Source organism: Egretta garzetta, unplaced genomic scaffold (genome assembly GCF_000687185.1).
Source record: "Egretta garzetta isolate BGI_Z169 unplaced genomic scaffold, ASM68718v1 scaffold81, whole genome shotgun sequence".
NCBI lineage: Eukaryota > Metazoa > Chordata > Aves > Pelecaniformes > Ardeidae > Egretta > Egretta garzetta.
The window spans coordinates 6,830,535-6,844,088 of NW_009258671.1; the positions used below are offsets into that span (position 1 = coordinate 6,830,535).

At 40.5% G+C, this 13,554-nt stretch overlaps 1 protein-coding gene across 1 annotated transcript in view; it reads left to right on the forward strand.

Moving 5' to 3' along the window:
- Positions 1-13,554, forward strand: part of MPPED1 (metallophosphoesterase domain containing 1) — a 51,542-nt gene that overhangs the window by 31,095 nt on the left and 6,893 nt on the right. Inside the window, exon 4 of the mRNA XM_009648771.2 lies at positions 11,651-11,766. Coding sequence (XP_009647066.1) covers positions 11,651-11,766 — 116 coding nt within the window. The remainder of the gene's footprint in view (positions 1-11,650; positions 11,767-13,554) is intronic.

The following is a 13,554-nucleotide window of genomic DNA, read 5'->3' on the forward strand; positions in this document are numbered from 1 at the left end:
GTTTTAAAATGGTACATGTTCCCTGGTTTTTGAAGTTGGGAACTATTTGGAGCTTTTTTAATTAGTGACTTTGAGGCACGCAATATGAGTGAATAATTTAGGTAGACTGACACGGTGCTTGAAGGAAATGAAAATAATGAGTGGGAATAATAGATTTCACTCGTTATTTAGAATTGAGGCATCTCCAGTTTTAGAAATTTTGGGAAAAGGTTGGCATCTGAGCCTGCCTGATGTGGCTGCATCACTACAGTTAGAATGATGAAGATGTTTTATTTCAGGCATTCAGTAAAAGGTGGGTAAGATGTGACAGATTTGTGAGAAATAGCAACGTGTTTCGACGAGAGAAAGGAAAATTCATCACCCTGTTAAAATATGTATTAGTTAACAGTCTGAGGCACATAGATACAGGTTTAATTGTATTTTAATAGAATGCTGGAGTGATATTTTTATTTCCTCTTCCATACTTACCAGAAACCATTTTCCATTTTGAAAAGCGCTGCTTCTAAAAACACTTAAACCCACAATACACTGTAGTTTAGTTTGCAGCATATGGAAGATCATAAGAATGGTTTTTCCTGCAAAATTATTTTGATCTATTAAATTCAGCTGTTCAGGGAAGGTGGTGGGGAGAAACGTAAGATATTGAACTCCTGAAGTGTGAAAGGTTTTCCAGTGGCAGAGAGTGAGACTTAAGAGTACATTCTGGCTGTTTTAACATCAGAAACAGATCACTGGATCGTTTTTCTTCTCATTTTGACTAATGGCACTTTGCTAAAAGTGGTGCATTTCATGTGATAAACACGTCTTGGAAAGCGGTTTTTTTTACATGATTTGGAAATACAGGCAATGGGAGTCTCATTCAGTAGACACAAGGTATACAGGTGCTATATTGCTCATGTGAGCAATCAATACTGAATTCAGGAGAGGTCTTTTTAATGAACACTGCAGTGCAAACTAAGTGACTGAGATGAATTAGCAAGACTCATTAACATTGCTGTAAAAAAATGTGTATGGAACAACATAAAAATTTCTCAGACTCCAAGTGAATTTTCTATAGCGTGTTGAAGGAACATAGTTGTTATTAACTAATTAAACGCTGCAATAGGTATGTGAGTGAATGAAAATGTAAACTGAACTAAATCTATTGTAGCCCATAAATATCATCGGAGTCAGACCGATGATAAATTCTAGTTATTATGTTCTCCCGAGAAATTTTATTTTTCCATTTCCCACAAGATTTTTTTAAAGTCACAGCAGTTTAGAATATCCCTTTTTTCTTTTCTTATTAATGAGCATTCCAGAAAATGTTTTCTCTCAAATAAAATTTCTTCCCAGCATTGCCCAGGGCTGAGGAATCTGGAACAGTTCAATCCTAGAATAGGCACCAGTAAGTCAAACACCTTTGCATGCTGCTTACCTGTACGTGTTTGCGTGTTAGGGATATGGCTCAATTCTCTTAACACATTTCACAGTGACCTCTTGCAGAATGAGCTTAATCAGTTACTGAAGCCAAAGATGCTCCGCATCCACTTTGCAGCTGCGTTCCTCCACTGTGTCTGTACAAGCGTGCAGGACGTTACGCTGCCAATGTGTGCGTGTAAGCTGAATATAGACCAGAAATTATTGGATTTCACATAATGTTTTGGGGCAAGTCCTGTTTCTTGTAATGTCTGAACGCATTGTGTGGCTTTGTATTTCTGTATGTGAGTGGGGATTTGCATCTGCTTGTTTTGTTGCAAATGTTTCTAGCTTTAGTTAAATTTGAGAGCAGTCGAAAAATATATTGCTTTAGTTTAATTAGCTTGGTAGAAAAAAGTCCTTTCTTGGGCAGTAATTATTAGTTGTATATTATTAAAAGGAAGTAGTTCACATTCAGTTACTTAGCAGAAATAATTGAATCTTCTGATCCAGTAAACTAGCTCAGTTTGGATTCAGCTGGTTTTTAATTTAAGACCTATAGAAGAGGAGACCTGTAATCTCACTACAGGGAATTGGCTTCACTTTCCTGCAGTTCATAAACCACAAGAGTGAAATTGCAATCCCCCCCAGCAGTTTTCTCTTTATTTTTCACATTTGCGTGAAAGTTTAATTTTATGAGACAGAGCTGATTTTGAAGTTTAAAGTGCCTTTTTTGTTGTTTTGGTGCTTTTTTCCCCATTTTTTCTAGAACAAAAGGACTACCAGCTCTATCTGTAGTCTGGGCTGTAGTCTCAGACAGCAGCAATTTCAGGATGTTTCAAAGATGTAAACACAGTTGGGTACTGCGATGAGCCCTTTGGCGATATTCCAAGAGAAACACAAATAGCTAACTAGTTTGGAGCGGATCTATATGGGGCTGATTCTCAGCTGGAGTAAATTGGCAGAGCTCCACTGGCTTTTGAGCCGTTTACACCTGGTGAGAATCAGCCTCCTACCTTCACGGTAGCTTGTACGGATGCATTTTCCCTAGGCTTTTACACAGTAGATGCATTACTACACCAAGAAGTAGATGGTAGCTTTACATTGTGCTCTACATGAAAAACTGTAAATAGAACCACCATCACAGGAACTACTCATAACACAGTTATCCAAGTTCTTTCTCTTTTCCCTGACCAGATTTTAAGGGGGAAAGTAATTTACCACTTGTTGTGAAGCTGTTTAATATCAGAACACTTCCTTTGGATTTGTCGTTCATAAATTAATTTTATTTAATAAATTAGGATTGTTTAATATGAATTAATATGAGGATTTTATTTCCCAGTAAGAAATTAGAATAGATTGGAACCAATATTAAAACAGAGGGCTGCACCTGTGTGTCAAATATTTCTAATTACACAATTTACATCAGATATGTATGTGATTTTTTTAAGGTTATTTCAGAATTCCTAGCTAGCTGAATGAGCATCAAGGTGTTAAAGCTGTACCTCTTTGGTATAGAATGTTGCATTGCAGCAGTTGGTTTCCACCACTGTACTGTGGGGTGAACTTAGAACGGCAGTAAACCATGAACTTGGAATTTAGGATTGCTTGGATTTTGTTCACTTCAGGTAGAAACATGGCATATGAAGTATCAGTATGTGCTTTTTTAAACAAGAAGTAAGTTCATCTGTTGCTAAATTGAAGATGATAAAAATAATACACTTTATGCATATAGGCACACGTGCTGTATTAATTTATTAGTTTTGGAAGCATTTTCATGCTTGTTTAACTCAAAATGGCTTTGAATTTTCTAAGGAAAAGAAGGTAAAAAACCAAAAAGGAAGGAAAAAAAGAACTGGCAGACAGTTAGTCCATATGGCCTTAAGGAAAAAAAGAAAAGAACTGGCAGACAGTTAGTCCATATGGCCTAATTACTCCTGGTATTTTGAAAAAAGAATGTAAACCTGGTGAGTTACTAAACTGAGAAGTGGCTACGGTGAGGGCCTTTTTTATCCATTCTCAGTGCACCTATTACACATCCTACATATTTTAGTCATGTTTCATCTCAGAGAGTCCCTCCAGGAGCTGCACTGTAAAAAAACCCACAAGTATAGCATCTCCATATGAAGGGATATTCCATCTCCTCCTCAGTTAGCAAACTCCTGCAAAGTCTTAGAGGACTACAGTAAACACTAACCAGCTGGGTGTGTGGAAGAACATTATATTTCTTTAGTTGTCTGGTCATTTGATAGTGAAAAATGGTAAAGATGCCATGCATAGATGGGCCTCAAATTGTTTTTCCTTACTGATTGGCCCATTCATGGCAAGTTTTACATTTAAAATGAGATGGTGACTGTACTGTGGACAGAGGGGCTCTTAATTCCTCCTCTTCCTTAACTCTTCTTCTCTCTGTGACTATCAGCTGTCAGTATCTGAAGGACAGTCTGCATAACCTGGTTGTACCTGCATTTTTACATATTGAGAATCGGAGAGACTGAGGGAACAGACTCCTGAGACGTCAGGAGCTCGACACCTTAGCCCCGCATTAAACCCCGAAGACCGTACTGAAAGTCTGTACAGTACTACATCTGTACCCTCAGCACTGAATCTCTTGACTAATTATTCCAAATTAGCTTTTAAGTTTGTTTGTTGGGTTTATTTTATTATTTTTTAAAAATATCAGATGGGATATTATCATTTGGCTCCCAGCAGAATGAAACAAACTATTTGCATTTGGTGTTGGCATGTTTTAGATTCAGTCTTTCATTATTTTTTCTCCTTACCTGTTATCTTCTGTTTTCTTATTATGAAGATAAAGTAGATTTCATTTTATTTTTCATTGTTTTATAACAGATTAATGTTTAGAAATGATCAGTTCCTATTAGTCACAGCTCATTCTTTCTTCTTTCCAGTCAGAGATGTATGAAATCCTTTACTAAACAAAAGATGAATGATTTCATGTGTAACTCAAATTGCAAAAGAAATAATTACTGACAAAGGGCCATATTCTGATTTTTACCCTCCTTTCCTTTTGTGAAAACAATAATTTAATTTGATTCAGAGTTTCAAGAATGACAACCTTGGATGCAAAGCAAGTAAGGCAAGTAAAAAACCAAGAACACAGCAAACTTCCCCGTGGAAGAAATGTTGCCTGTTGTGGCCAGCAGACTGATAGAGGATCTGAGTTCAGTTTGCTGCTCGCTGCAACCTCCCAAAATAACGCTGTGCAAGCCATCGAGCGTCTTAGCACCTACATTCCCCTCCCTTCTGCTTTCTCCTTTCCACCTGCTGAGCTGTACTTCCTGGCCATGTGTTCCGGGGGATAATCTTATATGAGATTAACCATCATTTGCATTTATTAGTTTTAAGTATGACGCCTTAGCTTTCATTAAAAAAAGCCCTGGTTCCAATATTATGAATGAGTGAATCTAAATTTCTTTTTTGCGTAATTTAGTTATTTTTGTACACTGCTTTCCTACCTCTTCTCTAAAGTCGTGCCACCCTTGTCTCTCTCACATGGAAGTTGGTCATAAGTCTCCTGATACCCCTCAAAACTTCTGAAACCTGTTTTTCTTTAAATCTCAGTTCTGCTGTTCAAATGCTCAGATGCCAAGATGTTGAGCGATATTTCAAAGCCTGTAAACAAACTGTGCCCCGCCAGTCCTTCTTGGCACTAATGGCCTAATGGCTGGTTTCCTGCCTGGTTTGGGTGGTCCTCTTGAATGAGAGGAAGAAAAGACACAAAGATGAGTGTTATTTTGCAACTACTTTAGGTGTAGAAACAGCCAATACCCCACAAAATAAAAAGGTGAACTTTTATGAATCCTTACTTGGAGAGAAAATTTAATAAAAAGCAGTAGAAATACTCGGTGAACTGGGTAGTTACCTACTGAGGGAAGGCTAAAGAGGCAATTACAAAGATTGGGTAAGTTCAGCTAACGCAGCGATGGGGAACGTAAGAATATGAACACCTGAAGGATGTGAACACCAGGCAGACAGAGAAGGTATGCAGTGTATAGTGCTGTACACCCACGTTCACAGGTCTGTAGCTAGTTGTAATAATGAGATTAGATCAGGACCAGGAAAAATTAGACTTAAATGTCCAACACTGAGATGACTTGGGCTGGGAATCAGGATCTGTGGGAGTTTTGCCTGTGATTGCAACTGCTGAATCTTAACCGCTTTTTGGTGCTCCGTGGCCCTTGACCGGTCACTTTTACCAGTATGACTTTCAGCATGCATAGTTCAATCTTCTAAATATGGAATATGTGCAGCTCTGCAAGTGTACTGGCCAATACCTGTTTATTTTCTGATAGGAGAAAAATGACAACTGTTGTGGAGGAAAGACTGGAACAACTTGCATGTGTTTGTGAACCTTTGAAACTTATTTTGTAAGCAAAGGAATTCTAGCGAGAAAACTTGCCTTTCAGCTGCAAAAAAGATTTCTGTAGGAAACTTCATAGAAATGAGGCGGTACCATGATCTGCACGTTGTGTTTTAGTTCTGTATTTTTTGCTACTAAGGTGTTTGCAAGATGCTGCCCACCAACCCCTTTGATACGCTTAGGGCTATTCAATCAGTTCCCACCCATAGCTCTCCGCGGGTATTGGACTATGTAAGGGAGTTTTCCCTTGAAGTCAAAGAGAGTAATTGCGTGCCTGCTGGTGGCAGGATTTGTCTTATTCAACTGGACACCCTAGATGCAGCTGATGCAGTAAATCTTGCAGTCCTGAAGTTCTCGTAGTGGCTGACACCCTGCAAGCACTACGGGCAGTGCTGTGGTGGGAATATTTCTTTGCCTGCCTGCTGGCTGCCTGCCATGTTCATCTGTAGCCGATGACCAAGTACTGTGTGGAGGGTCCCCTGGAGCTGGTAAGCATACAGAGAGGGAGGAATCTGTTCTTTAAGTTAAAACGTTTAAATTGAATCAAGGTGATGGAGAATCAGATTTCACTCTCTCATTGCTTGTAATAGAAAAATCCATGCACGCTGATAGTTTTCCCCAGTCAAGCATCCTTTTTTGTGTCCCCTTTTTGAACGTCTGCTGAGCAGATTGAGATGGGTACCAGTGGCCTGAAAATTGAAACCCTTCAATTTTCACGTAAATGACAGGTCAAATCTGTGTAGTGCATCACCGCCCTTTACAGTAAATCACATGTAAAACTAAGTTATTCCCCATTTAAATGACAAAAGAATTCTTGGACCACATGGTAGCTCTTTCCAGTAGTGGCTGAATAAAAGAAGAAAAACTAATAAATAATTAAGGCGGTAATGTGTTTGACCACTTTTTTTTTTAGTATGACTTTTTTCTGTTATTATTGTAACAGAAATGCTCCTTTCAAAGCCAACTAAAGCGCTAATGATAGCTAAGAAGGTCATTCCTAGGAGGTTAAACTGGTTTAATTAGAATTTATGAGAAGGTTACTATAAGAGTGCAGAAAGATGTTAAGGGGTTAACCTATAAGAGATTACATTGTAGTCAGTGTTCTGTTAAAGTTTGAATTAATTTTTCCCATGGGTTTTTCACATTCTAATTTTCAACTAAATGAGACATCTGTTTCAGAAAAGGAAAATTTGCTATGGTTGTCATAGCAACTATCATTCTGTAAGAAAATTATTCCAATGGTTACTTTAGAACAGAAAGATAGAAATTCAGTACATAAAGCAGCATCCGATTGCTAGCACAAATTCTGATAATTCAGCCCTTTCTGTATGGTCGATTATATGACCTGCAAAACTCGTTCATATGTTTTTAACATAAGGTTAATTGTGCTGTAAACAAATTCACTTCCAATATATTTTCCCCCAAGAGTCTTATATGTAGACAATCGTTATTCTTATCATAATAATAATACCGCTGAATTTCAGTAGTGTGTGGAGAGGCTCAAACTGTTCGCTTTAAGACGGTAAGACCTAAATCAAAGTACATTTCTACACATGAGCGCTTCACTTTGGAGGTGAAATACTTTCATGATGTATGTCTTTAATTGCCAGATGCATTTTTCTTGGGGTTTTTTTGAGAACAGCAGATTTTTTTCTTACAGAACACACATGACAGTATTTTCTTTGTAAAATGTAAAATATTATTGAAAAGTAATTTATAAAAAAATTACACTTTTCCTGAGAGAGCAGTAACAGGGGATCCAGAAATTCGGTGCTTGATATGAAGACGTTTAACTTTGCTTTCAGGTTCCATCATGAATGGGAATTTTAGACAAAGTTGTTTTTGCACGATATCCAGGTCACAGACCTGTTAGTGGGTATTAGAGAAGATTTTTTTTTCCCTTGTCAGAAACTTTCATGGCTGTTTTGCAATAAATTTTCAGAAGAAGGGACTTGGGGATTTATAAAATCCCTGCGTGTGTATAAAGATGGTTTTGCTTTGGGGGTGGGGGCACTGAAGTGTATGATTTGTCTATCTTCTCTAAATGTAAAGCACACCGACATCCTCTGCTGAATCCTTTCTTGGACTTCAGATTTATTTTTTTTTTTGCAGAAATATTCCAGACATTTCTTTCGATCACGGGATTGTCACAAAAGACAGCATAATGGCAAATCATACAAGTTGTAACATCTCCCCTTCACAAAAGAACAGCTCCAGCATGCATAACTTACCAGCCCTGCGCTCGGGCGGCTACGCGCTGCCGTCGCCACAAAGAGAGGGAGGGACGGGGGAAAGCGCCGCTTGTCTTAATAAGCAGATCATGCCTATTCATAAGGGGAAAGGGGCTTTTTAAAAAGTGGCCGTGTACCGGCTAGCCCTAGTTAGAGGCAGGCAGAGGCTCTCACAGCTGCCTGTGCCATTCGTGGTCATTCGGATTTAAGCAGGATTAAGCTGGCTTCGGGCAAGCCCTGTGACGGCCGCGATTATCTCTTTTTGTACTTATAAATGCTTCATTGTATCCTTAAAGTAATTATTGCACAGGTTTTTGACCTTTTCTTCTTGCGCAAATATTGATCTTTCCCCTTGGTTTCTTTCTTGGGGCGTGGGGCAGCCGGGGCCCATTCTGTAGTGTCTGGCAAACCTGCAGGGTGCAGGATGGCTCCTCGCCGCCCTTCCCACCGGGGACATGGGGACGCTCCTGTCCATGCCCAGCAGTGCTGGGGCGAGTGATGGGTGGCAGCAGGGGCCTGTATTCACTGAATCTGTCAGTGGCTTTAAAACCGTGATTTACTATGCCTACACTTCATTTGCCTCCTATTTGCCCTTGCGAGTATTTTCTGTCAGAATCACAGAATCGCAAGGGTTGGAAGGGACCTCGGGAGATCATCCAGTCCAACCCCCCTGCTAAAGCAGGCTCTCCTAGAGCATTCTACACAGGACTTCATCCAGGCGGGCTTTGAATATCTCCAGAGAAGGAGACTCCACAACCTCCCTGGGCAGCCTGTTCCAGTGCTCTGTCACCCTTAGAGTAAAGAAGTTTTTCCTCATATTCAACTGAAACCTCTTATGTTTCAGTTTGCACCCATTGCCCCTAGTCCTGTCGCTGGACACCACTGCAAACAGACTGCTTCCATCCTCGTGACTTCCGCCCTTAAGATATTTGTATGTGTTGATAAGGTCCCCTCTCAGTCTTCTCTTCTTCAGGCTGAACAAGCCCAACTCTCTCAGCCTTTCCTCGTAGGGGAGGTGCTCCAGTCCCTTTATCATCCTAGTTGCCCTCCTCTGGACTCTTTCTAGGAGTTCCTCATCTTTCTTGAACTGGGGAGCCCAGAACTGGACACAGTACTCCAGGTGGGGTCTCACCAGGGCAGAGTAGAGGGGGAGGATAACCTCCCTCGACCTGCTGGCCACACTCCTCTTAATACACCCCAGGATACCATTGGCCTTCTTGGCAACAAGGGCACATTGCTGGCTCATGGTCAGCTTGTCGTCTACCAGGACTCCCAGGTCCCTCTCAGCAGAGCTGCTTTCCAGCAGGTCAGCCCCCAGCCTGTATTGGTGCATGGGGTTTGACCTCCCCAGGTGCAGCACTCGACACTTGCCCTTGTTGAACTTCATCAGGTTCCTCTCCACCCAGCTCTCCAGTCTGTCCAGGTCAGTGAAGTTTTGCTCCTGGAAAACTTGCGCTGGGACTAAAGACAATTGGCCAAACAGTTGAGTAGTTTCATCTTGGTGAAGAAAGGTATTTGGCATATAAAGTGTGGAACACAATCCCAAGGCAAGGGTGGATGGAGAGTTTGGAAAAAGCCTAACCACTGTGTATTTTTATAAAGGCTCCCACTTCTGTAATATCTGAGCACCCCGCAGACTTCAGTTTATTTATTTTCAGGGCATTCCCGTGAGGTAAAAATAGTCCCATTCTGACAATGGTGAGCTGGACATAAAGACAGGCTGATGCAACCCCACAGACTGTGGTTTGGTTCTGCGTGACAGTGTTATACAGGAACGCCGCTGGTAGCTCTCTGCAAAATAAGCCAGTAACTAGCCCAGGAATTACCACCCCGGCAGTAGGAAGATGAGAAGTCATGTACCTGTGAGCCAGGTGCTTCCTATCAGGAAAGCCTGCTAGGAGATGAACAGGTAACCAGAAAAGCGTGGTTTCTTATCCCTGGTATAGGGATATGTCTTTTCCTCAGCCAGCCACCCTGGTCTGAGCAACCCGACTCAGAACAAGGTTTCCACTTCATTGCTACTGCTATTAGCATCTCTTCTTCACACACCTTCTTCAACCCCCTCATCACAGCTTCTGGAGGCTGGGGTGTATTTCTGGTCCCAGTGGCAGATGTCCAAAGTTTCACCTTTTTTTTTTTCCCCTCCCTGGGACACCTGTTTATCCAGACCCTGGTTATCCAGGGTGCTGTGTGAGGAAGAGCTAGGAGGTGAGCTCTTAGCCATGGACACAGAAGGCCCTTCAGTCATCTGTCTAGAAAAGTTGAGGCTTTTTTAATCTGTGGAAGAAAGGTAGGAAACATGCTGCAAAGCCCCCTTCTTCCCTTCCTTGTAGCAGAATTTTCTTTTCTTCCCTCGGGCATGCCACGTCCCTTTATATTTTAGCAAGCTCTATTTTTTAAGCTGTTTTCAATAGACATGTGCTTTACAGCATTCCAAAAGGAAAAGTGGGAAATATATCATCATGAAGATTGCAGACATGCTAATTTTTGAAATGTTAGTCAAGCATCAGTAATGGAAGAGGATGAATAATAGCTTTATGGGCATTTTCTTTTGTCTTTGCCATACATGATGTAAAGTGGAGTTCAGAGAATTTGTTTGAAAGAATTCTTTCTGTCTTTTGATGCGGTGAGGGAGTGTAAAGCCTTCCTCAACAAAGTAACATCTCAAAGGGAACTCTGGTTGATGTGTATGCATTTATAAACACTAAGGCTGCAATTATCATAAACCTTATTAAATCACAGCAGCCTATTTGTTGTTCACCAAATACGGATATGTCCAGAACATGTCAGTCAAAAAATTACTAAAAAATTCCAACCTAAAACTAACCCCTCAATTTTATGACCTAGAATTAGAGCGTAGTCAGCAAGACATAATTTACCACTGTGATATAATTGCTGTGAAATATAGTTTTTTAATCAATGGGATAGCAAGATACGGCTAAATTGTGTTCTGACTGGCAGTGTTACAGTCCCACTGCTCCATGATGAGCCGCTCCATAAATATGTTTTAAAAAAATGTAAATGCCCGTCTGATCCTGACTATGGAAAATTTTACTTAAAAGCAAGTCAGCACACCAAAGGACAGGAGAAAATTCTATGTAAGAAAAGAAGCAGTATTCTTGTTCTGATGGGATGCTTCCAGTTAGGGATACAAACCAGCATAGATGATGGCTCCAGCTTCAGAGCGGGATCTGTCGTTGTGCCAGGGCCTGTCCTTGCCCAGCTGATCGTAGGCGAAGGGCCAAATGTGATGGGAGCTGATGTGAAATGTATATGCACACCTAGGTATCGGAGACAGGTGTTCTTCTAGATGTTGTGGGAGTCCAGCATGCTAATCCACACATGGAGATCTTGGTATCCAGCTCTTGGAAGAGTTACTTTTCACCTAGTTAGAGGAATACTGTGAACATTTTACTGTACGCTGCCTACTGAAAGTGGTAAGGACTGTACCAATTTGCCACACAAGTTAAATAACACTGGTTGTATGGAAAGAGGGTTTTACTGTGCACACAAAGAAGAAAATGAATGCTATTTGTGTCTCCAAATTCCATGCTAGTAGAGAGTCAATCTTCATATTTTAATTAGATAACCAGTACATGGAAGTAGCACTGAAGACATTCTCCTCCTCTCTTGGCAGGCAACCTTGGTTTTATGGCTGGGGCTTTAATCTTCCACGAGGCCAAGCACTATTAGAGAAATGGAACCTTATTCCAGATGGAATAGATATTCTTATAACACATGGACCACCTCTCGGTAAGAAAATACTAGTGCTCTAGCTGTGTATTTCAGATGATTATATACAGTAACTGATGGCTCTCCTCAGACAAAGAATGCAATCCTGACTTGCAAAAGTCAAAAGTAACATCTCTACTGATTTCAGCAGCACCAGGACCTCAGCTCAGGTTTATGTTTTCATGATTACCTATGCTCAATGGTTAGGGAATTATATAATGGCTTAAAAAATAAAGCCTTAACACATAAAGCCTTAATGAGCTTTACAAATACTCAAGGTCTAGTTCTCCTATGCGACTGTCCACGCTGCCACTGGTGAAATTAGTAGATTTAAAGCAGGGAGCCTGTTTGAAATGAAATGCAGGATTGGGATCTTATTTTTTAGCACTGTTTTTCTCCCTCACTTGCAGTAGCGTTCCCCCACCAACAAGTACCCAGAGTCTGTATTTTTCCTCATCACGCTGACTCAGGTGCATCTTCTGCTTCACAGACCCAAATGCTGCCATTGTTTGTCTGTTCTTTGGACAGCATGGGGGAATTGCCTGTCTTTAATACAACCTGGCAACACGAACAGACTGACAAGAAATAAGTTTTGCATTTGTGTTTTACAAATATTAATATAGGTGATATAAAAGCCAGGAGAGATTTCGTGTATTCCTAGATAATAGTGAAATTACCTGTGTCACAGAAATAATACAATCACAGAAACTTGTCCAGATTCAGTAAAGGCTTAAGGCTTTTAACACGTTTTTCAATGTATTTGACATATAGGAAGCTATATTTAATGCAACTGTGTGTTTAACTCTACTAATTTAATAAATGGACACGAAAGTGAAGCATGTCCTTAAGTGTTCTGCTGAGTCTTACGGCGGCGGAGTGCTTTGTGTGAAATGAAGGCAGTGGGTTTCTTTAAACCTTTAGATTCCCCAATTTCCTGAAGCTAAAACCCTCTTGTCCTCCACCCTTTCGTCTCCTCTTTCAGAGCTTGGAGGAGAAAGTGTCTAAAGGGTTTGTGTTCTGTTGTTTTCTTTAGAAAGACATGTTTGCATTCCACTCCTCGCTAATCCTGGGGGAAAGGGCTTCTTTGTGAGCATGGTTTCTCACAGTAAGGGCGTGTGTTTTGATACTTCACTTAAGTGGAGTCTCATGCCGTGCCATAGACTGATTTTAATATGGACCTGTATCATAAAAGTGGATGGCACAAATTAATTGCTTAGACCTTGAGATACCAGCTCCAAATGGTTAGTACTTGGGGATGATCGCTGTTAGGTTCCAAGGCATGATGCTGGGTCTTTGATGTAGTTTTATTTATAAGTCACATTGAAAACTTTTTCAGAAGCTTTTTCAGCACTTTTAAAGCCATTTTTAAAACCAGCTTAACAGCTGTAAAGAAATCCAACCTTCAGCTGGTCCAAAGAATATCCCTCTATCTAGCACTTGAAACCCAATGTTGGAAGGTAGAGAGAGGGGTTTGCACCACCCAGCTTGAGCCACCTTGCTAGTTTAGCCACCAGGCTTCTCCAGGCAGCCTCTGGGATCAGCAGAGGGATCAGAACCTCTAGAGAGCACTGCAGAGCTCTCACTCAACAGAATGCTTTAACAATAAATTCAATAGGAAATTTAATAATTGAAAAGTAATTTAATAATTGTAGTAATTCTGAGGAAGAGCCAACCTTCTCCACTGACCGTAATGGGTAACGTGAATTCCCCCCGTTTCCATGTCTCAGTATTTGTTCTCTTTTTTTTTTTTTTTTTTTTGACTTTTTAAGCTTTTACCGTCCACCAAGGATTTTTTTTTTTAAAAGTTCC